This window comes from Chrysemys picta, chromosome 13 (assembly GCF_011386835.1).
Source record: "Chrysemys picta bellii isolate R12L10 chromosome 13, ASM1138683v2, whole genome shotgun sequence".
Lineage (NCBI taxonomy): Eukaryota > Metazoa > Chordata > Testudines > Emydidae > Chrysemys > Chrysemys picta.
In genome coordinates this window covers 34,733,005-34,759,359 of record NC_088803.1, presented here as the reverse complement: position 1 = coordinate 34,759,359, position 26,355 = coordinate 34,733,005, and the positions used below count along the sequence as shown (strand labels likewise).

At 50.0% G+C, this 26,355-nt stretch overlaps 1 protein-coding gene across 37 annotated transcripts in view; it reads right to left on the bottom strand.

Moving 5' to 3' along the window:
• LPIN3 (lipin 3) overlaps positions 1-26,355 on the bottom strand; it is a 48,457-nt gene that overhangs the window by 17,334 nt on the left and 4,768 nt on the right. For 3 of the 37 annotated variants that reach the window (XM_042858294.2, XM_065565869.1, XM_042858296.2), the window contains 3 exons: positions 3,697-3,772; positions 2,625-2,736; positions 206-464 (listed from right to left, as the gene is read on the bottom strand). In XM_042858294.2, the coding sequence (XP_042714228.2) occupies positions 206-397 (192 nt within the window). In that variant the 5' untranslated portion in view covers positions 398-464; positions 2,625-2,736; positions 3,697-3,772. The other 34 variants (XM_042858290.2, XM_042858291.2, XM_065565882.1 and 31 more) reach the window with 30 other exon arrangements.

Here is a 26,355-nt window from a genome sequence, read left to right as displayed (position 1 = left end):
CAGAGAGGGGGAAAGCGAACCATTCCACAATGCACCAGGGCTGTGTGACAACCCAGGCAAATGGCAGGGGTCTCTGCCCCCACCCTCAAGCCAGCCCCTGTGAACTTAGTTTCAGGAAGAACTAGAATGGAGGGGACCTAAGCAAGTAGACACCAGTGCTCCCTAGCACGAGCAGCACACACCCCATCCGGAGGGCATCACTTACCACTTTCTCCCTGGAGCGCAGGACTCCCAGCTTCCCAAAGCGCACGTGGAAAGGCGAGCACCGGAAAGAGCCATCCGGTTGCCTCACCACAATGATGTCAATGCATCCTGTCAGGGTGGCTGGGTTCAGGCCCTTGTACAGCTCCTTCACGGTGATCAGCACAGACTCAGCCAGCTGCCCCACGTAGTTCATGGTCTGAGACTGCAACCAAGGGAAGCGGGGAGAGACTCAGGGGGCTGTGAGGGACCTGTACACCAAACTGTCCAAGGTAGAAGAATCAACAAAAGCCCATTTTATATAAAAATCAGCAAGCATTAGAGCCACAAGACTGGATTAGTCTGAACAAGGGAGGTCTATGGAGGGGGGTTAAAATTGGTAAACAAAAGGAAAATGGAAACAAACTAGTGGCCCAGAATTGCTCTTTTGGAAATTAGGTCCAATTGGTAGACCAAAAACACACAAAACAAACAGTGGAAGGGTGGGCTATGCTGCCCAACACCCATTTTTTAGGGTTCGAGAGAGAATGGAGGGAGGGGGAGATCATAACACAGAGGTGGGAGGAAGGGGTGAGATTCAACAAGGCTGCTGCTTTCTGGAAGCTGGGATCCCCGGAACACTGTCCTGGGCATCTTGACCAGACCATGCCACAAAGGGGGAACCAGTGACACCAGCGTTGGCTAAATCCTTAACACCTGGAATGGGAGTCTTGGGTCCCTGCTCCCTCCTCCCATCCCATGTGTCATTTCTCTTCCCCACCTTATTGCTTTCCTTTCCCCCCCCTCTTTTTGCCTTACATTAAGGAGTCTGGCTTCACTGGCCAAGACCGCCCTTTTTGCAACATTGCTGTGAGCACTTGACCAGAGGCAGCTAAAAGCTATGCTCTAAACCAGTGGTTTTCAACTTTTTCTCATTTGTGGACCCCTAAAAATATTTAGAGTGGAAATCTTAGGCACAGTCTGCAGATCCCCAGGGGTCCACGGATCACAGGTTGAAAACCACTGCTCTAAACAGCCCCAATCTGGGGTACAAGTTTGTCAGCTCTTGGAGAGGCTGATTGGACCATGTGCCATGCCCGCATTTCTTCAGCGGCGAGGTTGCAAGCGAGAGTCAGCACTAGAGAGAAGCTGTATTTCCCATCTCTGCTGTTCTTTTCTCTCCCTTTGTGTGTTTGTGTCTTGTTTTGTTTTCAAGGAAACAGGATCAGACTAACAGCAGCAGCTGCTGTTTCTCCCTCACCGCAGGACAGTTACCGTCTTTGAAAGACCGGCAAACAGGGATTTTTTCCCTACGTGACCCTACAGCTAAAGGGAAAGGCTATGAGTAAGGCTGCGAGTCTGTCACAGATTCCATGACTTTCTGGGACCTTCATGCCTTCTGCAGTGGCTGGTGCGGCTGGCCTGGGAACTGCTGGGGCAGTCTCGAGCCACTGTGCCCATCCCCCACAGCAGCAGGAGTTTGGGTGCAGGAGGGGGCTCAAGGCTGAGGCAGGGGGTTGGAGTGTGGGAGGGGGGTGAGGGCTCCAGGAGGTGCTTACCTTGGGGGCAGCGGGGATGTCCCCCAGAGCTCCGCATGCTGCCTCGGCCTGCGGGCACTGTGCCCACAGCTCCCATTGGCCATGGTTCCCGGCCAATGGGAGCTGCGGAGTGGGCACTTGGGGTGGGGGCAGTGCATGGAGCCCCCCTGGCCGTGCCTTCACCTAGGGGCTGCAGGGACATGTGGGCTTCCCCCTGCCCCAGAGCACCTGTAGTGCCCCCAGGCAGCCCCCTGCCCAGAAGCACCAAGATTTAGTCAGGTATATATAGCACAAGTCATGGACAGGTCACGGGCTGTGAATTTGTGTTTAAGAACATAACATAAGAACAGCCATACTTGGTCAGACCAAAGGTCCATCTAGCTCAGTGGCCAATGCCAGGTGCCCCAGAGGGAATGAACAGAACAGGTAATCATCAAGTGATCCATCCCCCGTTGCCCATTCCCAGCTTCTGGCAAACAGAGGCTAGGAACACCATCCCTGCCCATCATGGCTAATAGCCACTGATGGACCCCTCCTCCATGAATTTATCTAGTTCTTTTTGAACGCTTTTATAGTCACTCACCCTGCTGCTGCCCCCATCCCCCACCCTGACACCCTCTCCCCTTTTCACCTTAAAGCACTAACAACATTCCCCAAGGGAACTGAACAGGCAACAAGTATAGCTCAATTGCCAGATAGATTCTTCTCTGTGTGGCAGGAAGTCCGGTGTATGCTGTATAGAGAGACAACCTGACGCCTAATCTCTCTTTTAGCAAAAGTGCTTGTCATTGACAGCCTGCTTTAAGGCAGTAGTTTAAACACTTTTCTTACACAGACCTCCCTGCCAGACTCGTTTAGTTAAACTGAGTTTGAATAAAATGACTAGATCAAGAAATAAAAACTCACTGGCTATGTCAGGGCCTCCTTGAGCCAGGTTAGCAGTTCCTTCTTCTGGGTACACAGAAGAACTGAACGGTGGTCATTTGGAAACTGTTTTTAACCCCAATAACACATTTTCCTACAATATAAAAGACAGCTGAATGTGGCTGTGTCGAAACAGCCTTGTCACTAAAAGTCAGTGTGTGTAAATGCTCTTTGTCGGCACTTCTGCTGACAAAATGTTTCCAGCCCCCAAAACTTTGGTCTTTCAAGCGAGGGGGAGAGCGGGGGCTTTTTTAAGTACCTGTGAAAGACAAAGTTTTGTCAACAACTTCACAGTGTAGACGTACCCCCAAGGATCCCCTCCGCTTGCCTCCTCACTCCCCCCCCCGAAACCCTGCTGTGACCTGTGACTGTCCATGACTTTTACTAAAAATATCTGGACTAGAGCGTAGCCTTAGCAATGAGGGATATTGTTCAAATAAAGGCCTACCTATTACATCACAAATGCTTTAACTGTTTTTCCTTCTTTTCCTGTGTCTTTAAGAAAAGGTTAACAAGATTTTCTGATGGTGCATTTGCTATGGACCCGAGCAGGCAGTTCATCCCTCAAAACCTCAAACCATGTTTAATGGTTTTGTGTTGTGCAGTGACAGATGACCCTTTGGACTCTCTGGGCCCATGGATTCCATCAAAATGGACCAGCCATTCATACACCCAGGGCACATACAAGTGCCTACTGTAGGGAAATCTTTCACTTTACAGCCATTTGTGCAGCCTCCCCTCCCCTCCTGGGGTAAGTAAATATTATTCCCATTGTATTAATGGGAAAGTGGAGGCAGAGAGGTTAAGGGGGCTTGGTCAAGGCCACACAGTGAGTCCATGACAAAGCTAGAATCAGAGTCCAGACCTCTGGCTTCCCAGTCCTGTGTTCCAACATGCTTCCGTACTGACCCATACTGCTTACAGACCAGAGAGGTGTTTCCAAAGGGGATGGGGTGCGTGGAGTGCCTTCTACTTTGTGATCAGTCAAAAAGAAGCCCCTGTCCACACACCCTTTAACATCAGAGAATAAACTAGTCTCCTCCCTGCCACCTACCTAGGTCTTCAGATCATTCCCTGCTGCAGGGGCTCTCCTTGTAGGCCAGAGTCCTTGCCAGTGGCATGCGCACACCCTGTGGAGGGGAACAGGATGTACAAATGAACGCCCAAGGCGAAGGAAGTGCTCCCCTGTGATAAACACAGAGATACGATCTAGCAGAAACCAAGCCATGGCTCCTTTGCACTAGTGTGATCAGCACAAAAGAACTAGGCTAACTAGAGTTAAAGCTTCTCATGAGACATCCTAATAATTCAAGCAACTGCCACTCAGCATTGACAGTTTGCTGCCACTGCTTAACTTACAGGGCGGCTATTCTGCAAGAATTCTTTACTTGGGTCAGAATTCTCCTCTCACTTCTGCATGGCAGATCTCAGCTCTGATCCTATGCTTTTCTTTTGGGAGACCCAGGCCTGTAATGAGAGCAGAAGAGAGAACCACTGTGCAGATCTGAGGAGAGATTTTTGCCCTCTCTTTTTAGCTATGTAATATCGGCTCTCTCTGAGCTGAGGGGCGAAAACATCATCACCTGGGTGGATAGAGAGCACACTGCATGGGTGTGGCCTTTAGCTTGTTGGGAAGGGACATTCCTGGGTTGACGGACGTGGCTGTTTTGTAACCTGGCTTCCCACTCCTATCTGCACATGCTGCATTCAGGCTTCATTGGATTGCCTTTGAAGTCAATGGAAAGACTCCAGTTAACTTCAGTGAAAGGTGAACCATACCCCTTATGAACACAGTATGTGGGGCATGTCTCTTTGGGAAGATGGAGGAACCTCGGCATGGGAAAAGCAACATACTGCCAATCACAAAACATTCAAAACTCATGAGCAACACCCCAAGATCATGAATTTAAAAGGGTTCTTGTTTACCTTCTGGTTTGAGCCTTTAATTACATTTTCAAGCTTTCCCTGCAACTGTGAGGCCGAACACTTGATTTAAAATAAATAAATAAATAAAATAAAAATCTGAGATTCTCGCACATCTCCAGGAGCCAGGGCTTAAAGAAGGCAACAGATATCACAAGAGTGGGAATAAAATAGTGAGAATGGTCAACTCTGAGCTCGCATGCATTCTCTACTCTGGGAGGGTCTGCCACCCTACAAACCAGTGTCAGCACATTTCCCTGCAGAATTCTTGGTCGTTATCATTAATGGGTTACAGTTATCACTCTATCGCTGCACTCTTGTTTCAAAAGCAGATGTCAAGTGTTATTTTGTATGTTTTGAATGTTAATCGGGATGAGCCTTTTCACTCTTACATGGATTAGCATTTGCCATCCCAGAGGACTTTAATCCCATAATGAAGTCATCAACAGTCACTTTGTACTGTGTGATCTTCTTATTGGGACACCCTGGCAGATGGCCTTCTGCACCATGCACGTAGCTGTCCAAATTGGGAGAAGAGGCCATGGAAGAGAGACAGAAGACATCGAGAGTAACACTATACTGAACAACAGAAGTCTTTGCACTTTACACTCATTAAAGGCCAATCCCAACCACTCTGATTTGGAACCATTTCACAACCACTACGTACAGGTGTAGATGAATCTCCAGTGGAGCAGAAATTGTTAATACTTTCCCAATTAAGCAACAGCCGTTGCCATTCACCATCATTTGGCTCCCGGGGGTATATCCCAGAGAAGCAGTCATTCCGATTAAGTGGAATAGACGGTGCTGTAAGTAATGAGCAGTTAAGGGCTATTTAGTTGCAGGTTGGCAGAGGACTCAGACAGTTTTGGAAGGCCACTTTCATTAGGCACTAATGCACCCCAATCACGCAGCTTTTGGTTTTCATTAGCAAGGCCATTTGGAAGGAAACCCTGCATGGCCCATAATCTTCATGTCTCTAGTTCACATGCTCCAGCTGATCATTCCCAAAAGGAAGGTTAATCCCCCCTTTGCCACGCACAGCAGGATGCCAAGACACTGAGGATGTCACAGAGCCTTGCAATTTGCATGGTACGCGCTGTGGTTTTGTATCAAGCGCTGGGACTTCGTGATGATACAAGTGTGACGAACTGGCATGCTGAGATTCCGTGGCATACAGTACGCAGCCCCCACAGAGCAGTTCACAGGAAGTAGTAACAACATGTGTAACCGGCAGCTAATTTCCTCCAGGCCAGCACATGGAATCCCAGCAGAAACTTCTTGCTGAGCAAGGCACGAGAGCTGGCCATTCAGCCTGGCCTCCATTTTGAGGAGTAGTAGTGGGGGACAGTCAGTACCCAGGGAGTTACAGGAGTTTGATTTCTTCCACAACTTCCCTGTGCTCCCAGAAGGCCTTACAAAGTCTCCCAGGAGCCACCACTTCAGGAAGCTGCGCCAGGGCCTATGGGATAGGTACCCTGGGGCAATGAGACTGAATAGACATAGGACAGCCCCCCAAGTAGACGCAGGGTAAAAGTGCAAGCAAAGCTGCCTGACTAGTGAGGACACACTGCAGGGCTGATACTAGCACCCATGTTGTCTCACCAGCTCAGTTCTCTGTATAGATGCAGCCATGGACCAGAGACCAAGGCTATGGCCACTGTTCATGGACTGTGTTAAGAGGGCTACAGTGGAGGCCACAACATCTCTATTAACCTCTTCTGGTAACAATAAGATGGGGACAGGAATCTCTCCCGACAGATACAGTTCCTAGAACTAAGACCTTGTAGTGTGTCTCCCCTGCCCCCTCGAGCTTTCACAGCCCCCCTCCATGCCCCCAACTCCTCAGCTGTTGGGAAACTAACAGGTTGAAACAGAGGTAGGTGGGAGACTGTTTCCAGGCTTATTCACCAAAACCCTGTAATAGTTAGAGGAAAGCAGTAGGTATAAGATGGCAGAGCCCAGCTGGCAACGCTGGGTGAAAACAAGCACTGAGGCAGGGAAGAGATTAAGCATTGCGCTTTGTTAAACTGAGTGAGTGGCAGGCCCCAGAATGGAGCCCTGGCTGCTAGCCCTCTGCTCTAGCTACTAGGCCACCCTACCTCTTGAAAACACAGGCATACAATCTTAGGTCTGCTGGCCTGGGCAGGATGATCAAATGGTTGTTCTGGACATGAGCCAGAAAGTCAGTTTGGTAGCTTAGCGGCAAGTGCTCCTGCGCTACCCAACCCCCCCAGGTTCAAATCCCACTTACCCTCCTAGCTAGGAAGGAGGGCCAGTGTGCCAAGGCCACAGTACTCACAGCCTGATTAGCTCCAAGAGAGAACAGACTTCAGGTTACTCTGTATCAGCCCCCAATGGCTGCCCGAAGCAGCATGAAACCAGACTCCAGAGGAGAGGTCAAGATTTCAGCTGGTTTCTTCCTGCTGCCATACAGGCCCTGGATCCCATCTCTGCATGTCACCCTCATCCCAGGGCCCCTCCTCCCCAACTGTCATGCAAATGACCAAAGGAGGCAGAGCTAGGAGATCGCTCACAAATCCTGCAGATGAGGGATTTAAAGCCACCTCCCATTCGCCCAGCAAGCCGGCCAATGCAACACAGCCTCAGTGGACAGTGGGAATCCCAGCAGAGACCTTGAGAGCAGACGCTGTGGGGAAAGAGAAGGATTCCTTACCCAGATGGAAGGGGACAGCTGACCACCATCAGATGCTGCCTCTTCCCCAAAACAGGCACGGCCTTCCCGGTATGCTTCACACAGAGTCATATCGCTCTGGCTGCCAGACATCCCTCGAATTGGTCCGGCAGGAACATCCACATCAAACCCCCCAATCCCAGCCCCATGTTCCCCCTGCACTCCCCACCCCAAAGGGGTAACAAAATCCTAAGGGTTTGTTTTGCTGCTGTGCAACCCAGAGCAAATGTCCTGGCTGGGTCCAGAAGCTTCAGTGCCTGTCAGCTCTGTGCTGTGCTCACTGTGCTGGGAGAGCGTCATGGGCCATCCCCTCGCTGCACCAGCCTGCTGAGCCCAGCTTTCTCCAGTGCTGTTTAATTGGCAGCAGTGCGGCCGATCCCCCAGCCAGCAGGCAGGAGACACCTGATCTTCCCTCTGTGTCCTCTGCTTCCCACCCAGCCAGCCTCCTTGGTTCCCAGGACAGCACATACAAGGGGCACAGAGCTGGATTTTCCATGGGTGAGCACATTACAGCGCACTGTACAGGAGTGCACTGGGCCTGAGCACACCCCGGGCTCAGACTGCGAGATACTAAAAGGGTTTTATGTTTACTTGGTCATGGGAAGGGGGTAGCAGAGGAACAAACATGACCCACTTCAGTTTAACCCACTTTCCACTCATGGAGTATCTGGCAGGCACAGGGCAGTACATTGGTGAGGGAACTTAATCTGAGCTCCAGAGAACACAAGTTTAATGGCACTGCTGAGCAGAAACTCATCCAAGCAGGCTCCAGCCTAGGATTAACAAGGCACTACGGCAAGGACGCTTACAGGGCCTTTCAACGCCTTCATTCCAGAAAGCTTGTACTGCGCCCCCTTGGCTACCACTCCGTATCTCTGCCGTATCCTAGAGGGCCAGATGCCAGTTCACTGCAGCTCCTCAATCACTGGCTCAGTCTCACACAGCCCTGGAGAGACAGGACAAGACTCCCAACTCCAGGCCAAAACCCAACTCCCCTCCTGGTCAGGGAAACTAATCCTTAGCCAGCAGGGGTCTGGTCATTGTGCTCTGCCACTAGGGGGCAACATCACACAGTCCATCCACCATATTCATGTTCCTCCAAAACCAGTCACAGGCTTCCAGGGCATTTGCTATGGGGCTGAGGTTATTTCACTCTGGAGGGCGATCGTGTCACCCCCTCCTTTCCAAAGGAAGCAACTAGCGCTCAAGAGCAGGCCAGGGGCTGGGCAGGAGATCTCTGGCACTGCCAGAACCCCACACAGCACGCATGGCTCATTTATAACAAGACAGTATACTTCAGCCTTCGGGGCCCAGTGAGCCTTGGTAACCGGGGGTGGTGGTGGTGGGGGGGGGATGCTTTGTCAATCCCAGGACCCAATTCCTACCTGATTGGTCAGCCTGGGGGGACAGGAGAGCCAGGGGAAGATACAGAGGGAACATCCCACGGAGCCTGGGTGGTTCAGACAGCTCAGTCTTTTCTGTGATAAGGAAGGCAGTCAGTCACCCCACCCCCCTTGCTCCCCAGCTTGTGCCCTAAGGGGCTCATCCTGCTCCCCCAAGCTGTAGAGAGAAGCAATACAAACCTCTGCCTCCTCCAGAGGGACCACCCTGAACTACCCCTGCTACTTCCTTAGTGCTCCTGCAGGAGGCAGGAAGTGCTTGCAAGCAGTCACTGGGCCCAGCACTGGCACATACCAACACTGGTGCCCTAGTCCATCCATATGCAGTATCCAGCCCAAGCAGCAGCTTGGGGCAGAGCTCTGGGAAGCCAAGGGGGAGAATTTCCCTCCCCACCCCACTTTGCGAGATTACAAAAGGCACAGAGAGGGGGGAGTAGCACCTTCCGCTGCTGGCTTCTGAGGGGAGCTGCATTTTGATATTTATTGTTCTGTCAGGATGCAGATCATGATTTTCAGCCCATGGGGAAGTTCCTGGTTTAGATACAAAGGCTACCTAGTAATAAGGAGGTGCGACTGCAGCACCCACAGCAAGGCCTTGGCGGTAGGAGCTGCGGGAGTGCACAGTACAATCCCACCAGGACCCTAGGTATAGACTCAGGTGAGTGTTTGTCTCCTGCACCTACACCTAACTTATCACCACCTGTCTCATACACACGCCTGTAACAGCCTCACAATTTCTCATCACCATGTGGCTGCCCATTTACCGTGGGGCATTGCCAGAACAGACACATTAAAGATTGCAAGGCACTCAGATAGTATACAAGTACTAAGACAGCCAAGATTTTCCAAAGCATCTATTGATTTGGCTGCCCAGCTTGAAATGGCTTTAAAGACCCAGTGTTCAAAAAGAACACCTACCCTCTGAAAATCAGGGTCTATTAAGGGGTCTCAAGTGGGGCTCCCAACAAGTCTGGTCGAGTGTCCATGCTCTAGATGGCTGTCGGGCCAAGTGCATAAACTGGACGCAGTCTAGTTCAATACAATCAGAGTGGCATGAGCTCTTCATTAGGACTGGCTGAAAGCTTTTCATCAATTGGGTTTTCAACTAACCTGAGTTTGTCCACAAGTGTCTGCTTTCCACTGAAAACTTGCAGCCAAGGTGCCTCAAAGCAGTTGTAGTTTGGTTGCCTCACATTCCATTCCCCTCCATGGCCTGGGATTTCCGGCTAGACTACATCTCCCAAGAGGGTTGACTATGTTGCATCATGGGAGATGTAGTTCAACCAGGAAGCTTTGCCTAGAAAGGAGAATGGGAGCTTGACCCAAACTACAATTTCTCTGAGGCAAAGTGAGAGCATTTCTAAAGTCATGTTCTTTCCCTCTCTTAAGTAGGGGGGGAGAAAATCTGCAGAAAATATTAAAACTAAAAACAAAGGCCACAGCACACAGCTCTAGTTTACATTAGGTGGAACATGTTGTTGACTATGTGTAGGGCTCTACCAAAATTTTCGGCCATGAAAGACATCACGGACTGTGAAATCTGGTCTTTTCTGTGCTTTTACCCTAGACTAAACAGCTTTCACAGGTGAAGCCAGCATTTCTCAAATTGGGAGTCCTGACCCAAAAGAGTTTTGGGGGCGTGGGTCGCATGGTTATTAGGGGGGGGTCGTGGTATTGCCAACCTTACTTCTGTGCTGCCTTCAGAGCTGGCGGCTCAAGAGCGGTGGTTGTTAGCCAGGTGCTCCACGAGTAGCAGCGCAGAAGTAAGGGAGGCAATACCATCCCATCCTTACTTCTGTGCTGCTGCTGGCGACGGTTCTGCTTTCGGAGCTGGGCTCCTGGCCAGCAGCCGTTGCTCTCAAGCAGAAGGTAGCAGTACTGCAACACCCCCTACAATAACCTCGCAACCCGCTGCCTCCCCCCCTCAAACACACACTCACTCCTTTTTGGGTCAGGACCCTTACAATTACAACTCCGTGAAATTTCAGATTTAAATACACCTCTACCCTGATATAATGCTGTCCTCGGGAGCCAAAAAAAATAAAATAAAATAAAAAAAAAATCTTACCATGTTATATCGAACTTGCTTTGATCTGCCGGAGCGCTGCTTTATCATGTTATATCCGAATTCATGTTATATCGGGTCATGTTATATCGGTGTAGAGGTGTAGCTGAAATCATGAAATTTACAATTTTAAAATTCCTATGGCCGTGAAATTGACCAAAATGGACCGTGAATTTGATAGAACCCTAACTACGTGGATTGTCCGCTGGCTTTTGAAGGAACTGAAGTACCTACATACTTTTTTCTTATCGTCCTGCCCCCTCAGGTACACAGGGCATCCACCAGTTTTCACCATTTATTTTGGTCTTGTGCTAGTCTGTTCGTGCTTCCAAGCGTCACGTTGACAGATTCAGTTTCTTCCTCTTTCTACAAAATGTTTCTCTAGGTCAGCTTCTCTTTCGAGGCAGCATTCATGTTATCTCTTGACGTGGAAGTCATATTGGTGGCCTACCTAAAGCACGTTCTAAATACATCCATTGTGAAGTTGTTGCAGGCATAAGCATAGTGTAAAAAGCTGGGGCTAAGTAGGGCGTGGGTGAAGGGGGAGGAGAAAAGGGGGGGGGGGAAAATGGTCAGGAGAGAAGAGAGCAATACCTACAACTTAATCAGCAGTTTTCTTCTTCACAGCACCCAGACAGACATGGACTGATTAAAAACAGAAGTGTGGGTAGAGCATAGGCAAGAGAGTTTGGTGGGGACAGAATCTGGGAGCTGCATGAAGGTGAGGAGAGGTATGGGATTCAGTGAACAGACATGATGGAGGTGATTGCAGCATTCAAAACAGGACATAACATGAGCTTGGAGTGGAATCAAACTACGGGAAGAATGAATTTTAGAAATACTCGAAAGTAGCTATCAGATCTGCTATGTGGGCTAATGGACTGGCTATACAGTGCACAGGGCTGAGACTCCAGAGCTGAGCAATTTTTTAGTTCACTGGCAAAAATAAATAAATAAATAAACACACACCACACACCACCACTCTTAAAAAAGTTGGTTTTGGACAAACAAAACATTTAATTTAACTCAAATGAACTCTTTGGTGGGGTTTTGTTCCCTTTTTTGTTTTTTAGTTTTTAAACACTTTAAAACCAAATCTAGCTAAATTTTGAAACATTTTGTGTTGAAAGGCTCAAAATAAGTTGTTTCAAGATGTTTTATTTGGATTTATTTGCCAAATCCCATCTGAATTCAGTAGGTTTTGTTAGATCCAATCTGATTTTTCTGGTGAACAAACTGTTTGTGTAAAATAGTAGTTCTCAACCAATTTACCATTGTAGGCCACATATGCAGCTCTCTTTTTACACACACACACACACACACACACACACACACACACACACACACACACACACACTAAATTTAACTTTTTTTTTTTAAATGGTGTATGTTATATGACAGCAATACAAGTCAAATCGATCTAGTACCTTTCATTTCAACACTAGCAAATGTCTACCAAGAGCATTTTAAATTAGCAAAACACATCAAAACATTTAACTGCTGAAATGAATTGATTGACTATAAGGATGGCATAGCATGGCATATTGTCCTCTCCAGACACTCAGCCTAGCTGCGCTGCCAGCAGCAGCACGGAAGTGAAAGTGTCTGCGAATCCTGCCTGCAAAGATGGGGAGCCCTGCCTGGTGCAGGATGCCCCCCCCCAGCCCAGAACTACCCTCCCATGCACCCAGCCCTCAGCTTCCCTATCCAGGGACTATGCACCAGTATCTAGACCCCATCCAGGGACTCTCCCCAGCCACTCCCCTCACCTAGAGTCTGTTCCCCATACACCAGCTGGACCCCCTCCCCGTGCCCACTGGTCTCCTACCTCGGCTGCACATTGCTCAGCAGTGCAGCCCACCTGCCACTGCGATCCTAGTGCCAGGAAGCCTGTTCCAACCAGGGTCACTGGTCCCATGATCCTGGGGTGGGGGACCGCATTGAGCATCCTGGCCTCCTGCCAGTGCTGCCGGGCACAATCCTGCCAGGGAGAAGGTGCTGATGCTGGGCCCGATCTTGCACAGCCCCATTTTTGCACTCCCTCTCCCCACTGGCTCCGTGTCTGGGGCAGGTGCCCTTCCTGCCCCATCCTAGTCACGGTCCTGAGAATGGCACATGGGCCACAGCTGTGTGCTGATTGGGCCACGGGTTGAGAACCACTGGTCTGAATGGAGCAGAGTGAAATGTTTCAGGAGACTTGGGTTCTATTCCCTGCTCTGCCAATAAGCTGCTGTGTGACTTGTAAGAAGTCACTTCATCTTTTTTGTTCCCCTCTCATGCTGAGTCTCTTGTCTGTTTAGATTGGGCACTCTTCTGGGCAGGGACTGTCTCACGCTATGGATGTGTGCAGCACCTGGCATAAAGGGGGTTCCAATCTCCGTCAGGGCCCCTACCTGCTACTGTAATACAATTTCATTTTGAACAAGTGCAATCTAATACAAGTGCTGCAAATCCTACCTCGACGCCTCAACATGGCACAGCAGTGACCCTGGCTGTTCGACAGCGATGGTAGCGGAGTGTATTCATTGGCAGGTCTAACCAGGCTATCAAGGTGTCGGACTGTCAGCCCCACAAGGGGGTTGCTTCCTCTGTGGACGGGCGTATAATCCCTCTTTCTGAGGCTGTAAGCTAGCTAAGTTGAGGAGGTAAATGCGCCACTGACAGGGCAGCCAGCGGGTGGCTGAGAACAATGGCTAAAACAACATGGAAAACCAAGTCTCAGTTCTCGGCACGTTCCTCGATCCCAACTCTGGAGGCAGTGAGGCATTCAAACGACGAGAGGCTGCAAAGAATCTCAGGTACCAGGTTGCCAACAGACAGCTATATCCGAGTGGTATCCGCGAGAACAGAAACGGCCACGCGGTTGGCCTCCAAATAGGTGGGATGATCTCCTAACAAGGAGATATGGACAAGCATGGCAAAGGATGGACAGAGCGAGAGAAGATTGGAAGACGTGTCGTGATCGGTTCAGTCTCAACTGATGAAAGACCGACAGTCTACGCTACATGGTCTACGCAATCTAATGAGGACCTGGCTGCATGGAGAGGATGAGTCAGAGGCTGCAGACTTTAGTGGCAGAGGACACAGCATTAGCAGTGAGAAGATTTGGAAGGAAGATAAGGAAGTGAAACCACTTGAGATGAAGGAGCATAACCAAGGGGCAGAATTTGTCTCAGCCATTGGCCATTGTTTTAGATCTGCTATCACTGGAGACTGAACTTTGGACCTCTCCAGCCAACTCATTAGCTTGAGCTACGTTTACTAACTGGCAGCTATAGCAGACTCTTAACCTCTGTGGATGGCGGAAGGGAAGAGAACAATGGGTGGCAGAGACTAGTTACCTACCTTTCAAAACCACACCTTTTCCTTGCCCCGTCCCCCAAACCAACTCTGCTCCAGAAGGAGATTGGAACCAGAGAAGCAAATTTAGGAATCAGCAGCAGAGGCAATCGCTGAATCCAATGGATCCCTCAGGGAGGGTGTATAGAGGGATTCTAGGTAGCATTCAGTGGATTACCGGTCTCTAATGGGATCTGCAAAAAACAAGCCATTTCCTACAGGATCACAGAAAATCCACTCTTTCTATAGGCATTAGCTGGAGTTAGAAAGCACTTTGAGGCCAATATCATTAACCCTTTTATTCCCACGAACTGTAGTTGCAACCCACAGTAATTCAGCAGTGAAGGGCTTAACTGAGGGTTTCAGACAAGCTAAGTTGACAAATAAAAGGAGTGTGTGGAAGAGGGAAAGTCTAAGTACAAACAGAAAAATAACCCCAAGTTGAAGCAGAAAGCATCTGCTCCCTACTTCCACTGATCCTAAGCCAGGCACTCCTACCCCAGCTCACCCCACTGTGCAGTACCTCAGCACAGCCCCAGATGGGAATTCAAAGCTGCCTGGAGCCTCTCCAGGAAGCACAATGGTTCTGACCACCACTGACTCAGGAGCCACATTTCAAACCCCCAGATTTGATCACTGAGAACCAGGGGTTTGGTGCTGCCCATCAGAAAGGTAAAGTTCAGACCTGGGGTCCAGAATGATCTCTTTAAGCAGCGTGTGGCGTTGCTTGCTGTATGGAGACTAGGGTGACCAGACAGCAAGTGTGAAAAATCGGGACAGGCGGTGGGGGGTAATAGGAGCCTATATAAGAAAAAGACCCAAAAATCGGGACTGTCCCTATAAAATCGGGACATCTGGTCACCCTAATGGAGACCTCTGTGAGCCCCACATTCAGAGGCAACGGGAAGTGAGTGTGTTCCAACCTTAGCCCCACCCATCCCACCAGCTTCATGCTGAATTCACCACATCTGTTGGGAGTAACAAAAAGTCGCTCTCTAGCCTCTCAAAATCCTCAGGCCAGCCCCGAACATTGGAGTCCTATCACAGTGGGCAGGAATCAATTACTTTTGGAAGGGGTGTGTGTGTTAAAAACAAAAACAAACAAAAAAACCCATCATCAGGTCCACCCAAATAATGCCAAGGCAAATTCAGTAGCGAGAGAGAGAGAGATACATGAGAGGAAGGTGTCTGGGGGGCCTAAAACCTGGCTAACTTGTAACGCCACCCTTAAGAACTAAAGAGAACAGCTTGACAGCTCCTCAGCAACCAGGATGTGGGTTGCAACTAAGTTTCCCCTTTCCAAAGCCCACAAGACAGGGTCACACAGCACTTCTGCCACAGCAATTTAAGCGCCCAGCTTTATAGCTAGAAGGATCTCCCAGGATAAGCCAACTACTACCTGTACTTTACTAGAATGCCCCCAGTTTAGCACATCTTTAGCTCCTGTAACTGCCCAACAGTTAGAGAGGGAACTGGAAGAGGGGAGTAGGGGAAAAAGACAAAATATCATTTTCCTTGGCTATCAGTGAAATTGATGACACAGGGGATTAATGCTTTGCACAAGTGCCATTGCCTTATGAAAGTTGCTTCTCCCCAAGCTATTCTCTATACACCTTCCACAGCAAGATTCCTTCTTCCTCACCAATTATCCCAGCCCAAGATATTCACACATTAGAAAGCTTTTCTTTTTGCACCCTGCCAAGATGAGCAGGGCAGCATTACCCAGACATGCAGCTTTGTTTGGTCACTTCTTTAGCCCCCCACCGTACCTTGACGGCTGCTTAGCTTCAGTCGGCTGCTCCTGGACTTTGAAACAGACACACTCTTAAAATGCTAGCTGGCTGCTGCCTACATAGGAACATTTTCTTTCTGCTTCTCTTAGCTCCACCTCCTTACCTGAAACTTCCTGCTTCCCTCTTACCTGAGCCAGGGCGGAGCCTAAACCGTGTCAGGTCACTACTGAGCTGCCTCATCTTAAGCCTATCAAAGCTTTAGGAGTACCAGAGACAGGACCTCATTGAAGCAGACAGCTGACAGCAAACATGAATGGCTGCAGCTGTGGGTCACTTCAGCCCTGCCCATTTTCTCATACTCTGGTAGCTCCAGGCCCTTGTCAGACCTGCCGGATGTCACTCATTTGCAGGAAGACTTCTTCCTGTTTCATTCATTTGCAGGCAGGTGCGGTGCCTCAGCCGAAGAAGGATTTTGCAATGTCTTTGCAGTGATACATTTAGGGCTAGGCTTTGCCAAAAAGCCAGCTCCCGTTTAGTGGTCAGATTTTCCAGAGGGTAGGGTGTTGAGCTCTCTGGAGAATCCTGGCCGTGGGGGTCACAATGGAAGGTGCTGGGAGCTCACCTGTTTGAAAAATCCAGCCCTGTGAGTGCTGAGTTTTCTGGATGCTCTAGCCCTTAATGTAGGAGCAACATTTTATAATTGTACTATAAAAATTAATGTATAATTTGATTTTATTTGGTTAGTTATTTTTTTAAATAGCAAAAAAAATAACCTTTTGTTGGGATTTTGTTTTTTATATGCATTATAAGTTGGGCTTTTTTAGTTTTTTGTTTTAAGGTTTAGTTAGTAAAAGACAGAATTTTGTATAAAGGGAGGCAGTATTTCCTAGTGGATAGAGCAATGGACTGGGACTGGGACTCGGGAAACCTGGTTTCTATTCCCTGTTTGGTCACTGGCCTGCTGGGTGACCTTGGGCAAATCATTGCATCTCTTTGTGCCTCAGTATCCCCATCTGTAAAAGGGGAGTTAGGAATCTAACCTCTTTTGTAAAGCGCTTGGACATCTCCTGATGAAAGGTGCTATATAAGAGCTAGGTATTAGGATTTTATGATCTATGCCATACAGAGTCTGAACGAAACTCCTAAGATTAGAGTTGAATTTAACAGTCTGTTCATTTCTGGGTACATATACTGTACCCATCGGCATGGTATCTGAGTGCCGCTGCATTTGAATGAACCCAAACAAAGTGCAATTCAAGGGTGGAGAAACCACATGAACTCAAACCCGCTAAGCGACTTGTCAATAAAACCTATGTGACAGAAACCCAGCAAGATTTGCCCAGCCCTGCCTGAGTTCTGACACTCTGGGGCTATAATGGGGTCTCACCACAAGGTGGCGAGCTTTCATCTCTTTCTGTCTCTGTCCGTTCATCATCTTCATATATGCTGCACAATTCAGACTAAAATTCTGCCCACAGCAGATACGTGCATCTTCCACCACAGTCCCTAGGAGATGCACAAGCACATCACAGAGCAGACACTCGCCCTATCCTAATTAACATCTTCCCATCTCATGACTGTGTGTATATATAGAGGTGCTGGAACTAGGGTGCTGCTGCACACCCTGGCTTGAAGTGATTTCCATTATATACAGGGTCGGCAGCTTAGTTAAAAACGGCTCTCAGCACCCTCACTATAAAAATTGTTCCAGCACCCCGTCTATACAGCAACCGAAGTTTTCTATTAATGGCAGCGTGGGCCTTTTATAGAACCCCCAATAAAGAATTCTAATGATTAATATCATATCACTATGGCACCATTAACATCTGCAATGCTCTGACAGAGACCTGGTCCCTGTGCGAAAGTGTACAAAGTAAGGGTTTGATTATCCTACTTCCTATAAGTTAATGGCAAAGCCCCTCTTGTTTTCAATGAGAGCAGTGCGGGGCCCTAAATGAGAGACATAAGCACGTAGATGCAGATCCTCAGAGGTATTTAGGTGCCTAGCTCCCACTGAAAGCAATGGGAGCCAGGTGCCTAAATACCTTTGGGCCATGCAGCACAGGTGGTAGCAGACAGCTCCAGACATGAGCAGCAGCAGTGGAAGGCTAAGCAAAAGAAGGCGATTTAACAGGACTTAGCATTTATGGATCTCAACCTGCTTTAAGTATCGTGATCCTCATGTGCCAGATGGAGAAACTGAGGCATGGGTCGGTTAAGTGATTTGCCCAAAGTCACATAGGGAGTGCTAGCAAAGATGGGGTTAGAAGCCAGGTCTGCTGGTTCCCAATTGCGTGCCCTTTCCACTGACCCTGCCCTGTTTTTAAGGGGAGATTTGATGGGGGAAGGGAGGGATTTGGCTCGGGGTAGAGGGAGGATGTTCCAGGTACAGGGGGCACCATAGAAAAGGCATAAAGCTGACAGCCAGGGAAAGAGACAGGGAGACTAGCACGAGAAGAGTAGCTGGGTTGGTCAAGGTATGAGAAGGACACGAGAGCTGAGTTCTGGTGGGGCAGAGCACTGAAGCGGAGTCTAGTAGCTGGATCCTGATGGAGGAAGAGCCCGAAAGGCCATGACGGGATCAAAGATGAGAGCTGAGCAGGGTGGGTAGTGGCTGGAGAAGTAGCATTAGGGATAGCCTGGAGGGGGTCACAGATCAGAGACAGGGGTGGTGGAAGCAAGAGTCAAGATGAGAAACAAGGAAACCAAACACATAGGCAGGATATTGCACTTTGCACATGAGGAAACTGTCTTGCAAAATAGCCAGGGTGGTGTTTGTATATTTACCAGGATTAATAACAGGGGGCAAACTGCCTGCACCCATCTGAGCTGCCACAGGCTGAGGTAGCAGATAGCCCATGGGGCTGATGAGCACAGAGAGATTCTGAGCTGAAATCACAGGCATGGCAGTGCTGCGAACGAGGTCTGGGGAGGCTCAGAGGCCGGCATGCTGCCTTTCAATTCAGGCACCTTTCTAGGGGCCGGGGCAGATCAAGTCCATTGTATGCAGTTTATTTGGTGTGAGCCTCTCACATGAGTCCTTATAAACAGAGCTCCTGTCTTCTCCACGTGGACATTAAAGATCCCTGGTTCTTTTTGTAATGGGAGGGGGCTAGTGTGGTCTGCAATTTCCCCTTTCATCTGTTGTGCTGTGTGATGTACAATAGATACAACACTGGGCTGGGACTCAGGAGACCTTTGGACAAGTCACTGCACCGCCCTGTGCCTCAGTGAACCCATCTGTGAAAGGGGGATAATGCTACTGACCTCCCTTGCAAAGCACTTTGAGGTCTACTGACGAACAGTGCTAAATAAAATCTCGGCATTGTGAATGATAGGAAGGGGCTTGGCTACAATGATCATGAGGCCCATCTATACACACAGGTAGTCCTCTGTGTTTGTTCTGCACCTAGCACAACGGAGTCCTGGTCCATGACTTGAGCTCCTAGTTGCCCCATTGGGCCACCTTAAAGAATCTCTCCCCCAGTCTGGGCTGTACCCCCTGCAAACACCTGTATCCAAGAGATGGATGTAATAAGCAGGATTTCCAATAGAAAAGTGCAGATATTTCTGTACAAATTAAGGTATAATCCAAGTGACGTAGCTCTCCATATAATGGCAAGGGTGCGACAACAGCACGCCCAGGCAGCTGATTTACTTGGCTCTCAGCCTCTTGGCTGACAACTCACCTAGACAGGAATTTATTGTCCAATAACGCACACCCTGTCCAACAACGCAATAAACATCCGACGGTAGCAAGCCCATCAGCATGTTAGTAAGAAAACAAAGCTTGTCTCAGCTCACCTGACCTTCCCCACCCCCATCTCTCAGGAAACATGGGGGCTGCTTTTTTGCTGAGCGGGATTTGAATGAATGTTTGAAAATGTGGGGCACAGCTTTAAAGAAAGGGTGAATTGTTTATCGCACATTCTCTTGCCAGTCTACCAACTGGATTTGCTGCCATGCATCGTTTCCAGATTCAGAGATGGATACTTTGCCGCTCTCCGAGAACTACACACTACAGGTAGCTAGATAGTCTAGTCACTCCAGTGCAGAGAAAAGGGATCTGAATGAACCGCACAAGGGAATATTTTACTCTCAGAGACCTGAGTCCACAGGTGGCTTTTTCTGAACAAAGCAGCCAAAAGACCACTCTCTACATAGCATGGTTGGATGAATCCACGTGCTCAAGAGATACAGAGGTCATGGCAATCAGCTATACCCCAGCCATGTGCGGTTAGGGATAGAACCCATAACCCTCCCTCTCCAAACACAGGACTCCACCCCTTGAACTAAAGGAGAAGCTGTTAATTATCAGTAACTATTACTGGGTTCTTATCTTCTAGCGCTAATAGGGGCAGGTGCATACATACACCTTAGTCAGTACATTCTAGTGTATTTTGGACCGCATTAAATGCCTTCCTAAACTATTTAAACACCACTCACTGAATCCCCTGCGAGAGCCGTTAAAAGCAGCTCCCAGCTGAGAGCAGAGCAGCACGGCACTCCTGCTGCTTGGGCTAGCGAAGTGCGGGGGGAGAGTCACGTAGCAGACTTGCTGGCCTCAGACCACAACGGTCCTGCTCTGAGCCTGGCCTGTGGTAAATTGCAGGATGTGTATGAGAACCGTTCAAAACACTCGGCCGTTTCAGTTCACAGGGGTCCGTCTGTGCACACATCCTTTGACTTGGCCTATGCGAGCTTGTAGCCCCCCTAACACTCAGCGTCCAAGGCCCCCAAAACACGCTCAAGAGGAAACCCAGTCGAACCCCCCTAGTTTCATGACACACCATAGTAGTTTAAGGGAAAACAGTACCCATGCCCAGCTCTACGAAAACTAGGGCTGGGTTTGCTCAAAAGCTCACAAATATTTACAGACACCTAGCCCGTGTGCTGCTAGCCCATGTGCTGCTAGCCCGATGCAGTGAGCAGACTCCTGTTGAAATCCAGGGGGCTATGCTTGGGAGTAAGAGAAGCAGGGTCTGTCCTGCCATCTGCAATGAAACCTGATTGCAAATCATTGATTTGAATGACCCCACTGCACTCAGCCACTGGGCGAGCTATTGCGCGCAGCCCCCGCCCCGGACTGGCAGACACAGCGCCCCTTCTCCTTTCAGAAAGACTGGTCCGTATCCTTCTGTTTCCATGCTGATATTGCTGGTCTCATGGGTGAATCATTGGGGAAAGTGTTAGTGACTCCTGGCTGTCGTCCTGCATCCCTGCACTTCCATATGTGACCGAAAGGAATCTGCGGCTTGCAACAAAGGCCGTGCTTGTAAGGACAAATCATGGACCTGACACCATAAGGGGTCCAGGCCCCCTCAATTCCTATGGATGGCCAAGGGAGCAAGGGGCGCTCAGCACCTTGCATGCGTGAGCCCCACAGAAGGAAGCAACTCCAGCACTGCTGTTGCTTTGCCTTTCTAGAGCACATTTCATCCAAGTGCGTGCCAGTGCATTGCAGCCCAGCAGCAACCCTTGGGAGGGAGTTAGCACCCTGGTCACCACGGTGACAGGGGTGTTACAGATACAGAGATAGATGCTGTTATAACCAATTTACAACGGGCAAACCAAACTTGGAGCAGCCAAGTAACATGTCCAAGCCAGCGAGGGAGAGAACTCCCGAGTCTGAACAGTTGCTCGAGCCACTAGACCACACTGCCTCCCTGCTTGCATCCTGCTTGAGCTGCTAGACCACATTCCTGAGGAGCAAAGGATCCCCGGGTGCATACAGCGGAGACCGATGCACACTCTGTAGAAAAGCCCAGGCAGGGATTCATAGGAGGCTTTTAAAGAATAAACAAGTGTCTCCTTCCTTCCTGCAGTTATTTAATGATTTACTGAAGAGAGATGGTGTTACCCAGGCTCAGCGAATGTGAAGAAGCTGCTCTGCTGTTTAGGCACTGAGCAGAGATCCTGCATGTTGCATTCTCTCCTGATTCAACTATTAAACAGCAATTTTTTTTAACAGTGAGGGTAATTAACCATTGGGGCAATTTACCAAGTACTCCTGAGGGCAGTCTGTGCCAAAAAATTAAAAATTCTGTGCACAATATTTTAAAATTCTGCAAATTTTATTTGTCAAATAAATGTGGAGACTCCAGCATGGCATTGGGGAGCACAGGCCACTGGCTGCACAGAGGTGGGAGATCACTGTGCAGTTCCCCACCGGGACAGGGACTCAGCGGTGAGGCTGCACCCAACCCTGACACAGCGCAAGGACCGGGCCTGCCCCACAAACACCCCAGGGCCCCTCCCTCCATGCCAGATGCACCAGGAGCAGGATCCAAGTGTGGAGGGTCTTAGTGTGGGGGGATCCAGGTGTGGGTTGAGAGGGTTCTGTGTGGGGCAATCTGGGTGCGGGCGGCTCAGTGGGGGATCCAGGTGCGGGGGGAATCTGGATGCACAGGGGCTTGTTGGGGGGTTCTGGGTGCAATGGTAATGGGACTCTGCAGGGGGGTCCAGGTGAAAGTGGTTGGGGCTCAACGGGGAGGGGTCTGGGTGTGGGGGGCTCAGTGGGGTGGGGATCCACGTGCAGCTGGTTGGGGGTTGGTAGGGTGGGGGTCCAGGTGCAGGAGGCTTGTCAGGGTGGTCCAGATGCAGGCGGAGTGGGGCCTATCAGGGTGGGAGGGTGTTCTGGGTGGAGGGGGCTGAGGCTTGCTGGGAGGGTCTGAGTATGAGGGGGTCTGTATGCACAGGGGTGGAGTGGATGGGGGAGCAGCTCCTTGTAAAGTGATCCCTCTCCCTGCAGCTGCAGAGCGATGAGTGCAGGAAGCAGGAGAAGGGGGAAGTTTGCAGAGCTTCCTACAGTCAGGGGAAAAAACTGAGGGTGGGTCTGACGTGGCCCTGGATGCCATGCAGGGGAAAATGAAGTCCCATCCCCCACTGCCCAGCCAGGACTAGCAGCTGAGCCAGGTGCAGGGTAGGAGCCACCAGCCGGGTCTTCTCCAGTCACGCCCCCTGCCTCACAGTGATTTACCTCTCTGCCGGCTGCCTTGGGCACCTGAAACTGCTGAGAGAGGGTCACATAACCGTTCTTGTGGCTTCCCTTTGCTTCCCCATCAGAAAGTCATTTTTCTGCGGAGAAGCAAAGAAATCTGCAGGGGACACACATTCTGCGCAAGCACAGTGAAACAGAATTCCCCCAGGAGTAACTAAGGGTTGTGGTGGATTCTCCATCACCAGCAATTTTAAAATCAAGACTGGATGTTTTACTAAAAGATCTGCTCTAGTTCAAACAGGAATTATTGTGGGAAAGTTTCAGGGCCTGTGTTTTGGAAGAGGTCAGACCACATGATCACAGTGATCGCTATGGGCTTTAGACTCAATTAATGCCGATTTGCATGAAGGCACAGGCGCCAACTTTCCAGTGTGCTGGGGCTTGCTCAACCCCAGGCCCGCCCCCACTCCACCCCTTCCCCCAAGTCCCCACACCCACCTCACCTCTTCCCGCCCCTGCCCCACCCCGCCTCTTCTCGCCCCATTCCGCCCCTCCCCCTCACGCGCTGTCCCCTCACTCCTCCCCCTCGCCCCCAGAGCCTCCTGCACATCGCGAAACAGCTGTTCCGCTGTGGGTGGGAGGCGCTGGGAGGGAGGGGGAGGTGCTGCTCGGCGGGGCCTACCGGCGGGTGGGAAGCACTGGGGGGAGGAAAGCGGAGCACCCATGGAGCTGGCACTTATGCATGTAGGAAGAGGCAATTTTCATATGCATTTCGAGACCCAGCAGGGTACAAATGCTGTTCAGTTTCCAGGACATCCCTAGCCATAAGGGTCTCTGTGGTTTTCTTCCCCTAGGAGAACGCTGCACAGTGGCAAAGCAGAAGAGCATGCCGGGCCCTGGCTTGCACTGGGTGGGCGTGCTCAATTGGGTGGAGCAGCAGAATGAAAGGCTACATTGTGCCTGGGATAGGCACGGTGTGCTCTGAGGAACAGACAAGCAAGGAACAGCGCTATAATCAGGGTGGCAGAATAGTGAGACCATGGCATGCTATGCTCTGGGGAGTGGCACAGGGCAGCATGAATATGGTGAAATGAGGCAGTGCACGGTGCTGTGTGTGGCAGGGTGGCAGCCTGGCACACTGTGTGACGGGTACGGACTGGCAGAGCGAGGCAGTAGGCTGATGTGCTCTCCGCCAGGCTGCAGCTAAAGGAGTAACAATAAAAGAGAACCAATAACTATTTGCAGCACTGTGTTGTGTCCTGGCAAACTTCCCCTAGCCTGTGCACCAGGCCCTGTGCCCTGCCGAGTTCACGAGCTGCTTGGACACTGTTGCATTTACTAGGAGCAGCCAGGGAAGCTCAGTCTGCTTGATTGTGGGGGAGCTGAAAACTAGAAGCCCTCACCATCCGCTGACAGCCGCTCTACCCTGCTGCTTTATGGAGCATTCAGCACAGACCGTCCAGTGTGCAGGTCGCCTGTGACATAGAACCACACTGCTGTAGCACCTCCCATCTAGCAACCCAAAGCACTTAATAAATACGAATGAATTAAGCCTCTCAACACCCCTGCAAGGTAGAGAAGCCCTGATAGCCCCATTTTCCAGAAGAGGCACCTCTCTGTGCCAGCTGTCTCTGGGGCACAGCGAGGTGAAGTGACTCGACTAAGGTCTCATGGCTAATTGGTGGCAGAGTCAGGAACAGAACCCAGGACTCCTGACTGCCAGTCTCCTGCTGTAGTCACTCGCTTACCTATGCTCACTTAGTCACTTATGCTCCGTGCTACAAAGTAGCGACGAGATTAATGCAAAGAGAACGTGAAAAATTATTTAATTAATAACTAATTACCGGTATTGTTGTCGAGGTGCTGGCCGCAGCTCCAGAGTGAAGGTTGAATTGAGTTTGGCACCTAAGAGGGAGTCAGTCTCTCACCAGGATTCTGCCTCTCACTGATGAGCCTGAAGAGCAGAGATGAGCTGCTCAGGTCTGGGAGCGAGGGCAGGGACCTCACTTCATTTGCTCTCATTTCTGCCTCCCAAACTCAAAAGAGGGAGAACGATGCAACCAAACTGTTTAAAAGAAGTTCTGTTTCCCCCTCCCCTTCCACAACAGCTGCTGCATTAAGATGTCAGGAGAGGCCTTATGCTGAACCCCTTGGATGTTTCAGAGGTGGAGGGTGGTCTCAGCCTCGCCTCCTCTCTGCTCCCCCTTAAATGATCCTCTGCTGTTTCCCTGGGATTGTGCCGACTGTTCGAGCCTGGCTTTGAGCTGCCCGTCAGACCCACTTGTGACATTTCCCCTTTGGAGGCCTGTCACTGCACAGGGTGAGGAGCCTCTGTTGGTACTGGAAGCAGCGTGACACTGTGGGGCTCACACGCTGAACCAGCCTGTATGCACTGGTGGGGACTTCTGGTCCAGAAGCAGGGAATAGGTAGATGGCAAGAAAAGATGGCCAGGAGGAACTGTGGGAAGGCACTGAAGGGCTAGCAGGCTAGAAACAGATGCAGCAATAAACAAAGTTTGTAGATTCTGCAGGGGCAGGGGGTTTGTTTTGACAGCAAGATGCTTTCTTAAAGAGCCCATGGTCCCACTTGGCCAACGCCAACAAACTGAGGGCTGAGCTGTACATTCAGAACCCAAATAATTGCAAAATGAGCACAAGGAGACTCCGAGAACTTTTGTCTGGAAAGAAAAAAACCTTCTCCTGGTGAGCTGTTCCCACTGTTCCGTAACACTGGAAAATACCCCTCCTCCACTGCTCCTCCAAACTCATTAAAAACAAACCCAGAGCAACATAGTTTGTCTAGAGCCAAATGGCCTGCGCAGGACGTGCTGAGCTGGCTTGGAACAGAGAGCAAAGAAAGAAGATCTGATCTAGGGGGTTCGGCTGAATCTTGCTTGGTGCAAAACACGCAGAAAGACTCAGTCTAGCGAACAATACAGAGCACTGTGAGTGCACCTGTCATTTTCCAGAAATATATGGCCATGTGGCCCCTGCCAGGAGAAGCTTACATTCAAGCTCAGATGAAAATGAAGGCCTGAGTCGGTGCCTAAAAAGACTTGTGAAAGGAGTGAGTTTTAAAGAGGGCTCTGAAAAAGTGTGTGTGTGTGGGGGGGCTGTATTGGGAGTGGAGGGCTGTTTCAGATGGCACAGGAGGGTTAGGGTAGGAGACAAAGCTGAAACTGAGAGAAAGGGAACCCCGAGAAGTGAAGATAAGGGGGCCTGACTGTCCACTGCTTAGCTCCTTGTGTCATCATTTACCCTTGTCCAAAGGGGGTGTAAAACAATCCAAACCAAATTCTTCGCTCACAGACACCAGGGGTAGTAACATTTGCCCTCCATGGTGCAAGGTGTAAATGCTGACAGTGAAGAATTTGGCCAAAGTTGCAGAACAGACTTGCACTGATTCAGCAGCTACCCTGGCAATCCACTGCAATCTTCTGACTGCCTTGGAAATGACACTGGCAAGGTAGACCTACAGTCATACACCCGAGTTGTGGCATGGTGTGGCTTGTGGGCATGCACTATCCTGGCTCTGCAGATTTGTTTTTGTAAATGGGCAAGCTACTGAAATATCTACAAAGAATCCTGATCCCAGAAGTGCTCCACATGCTTGTGTTG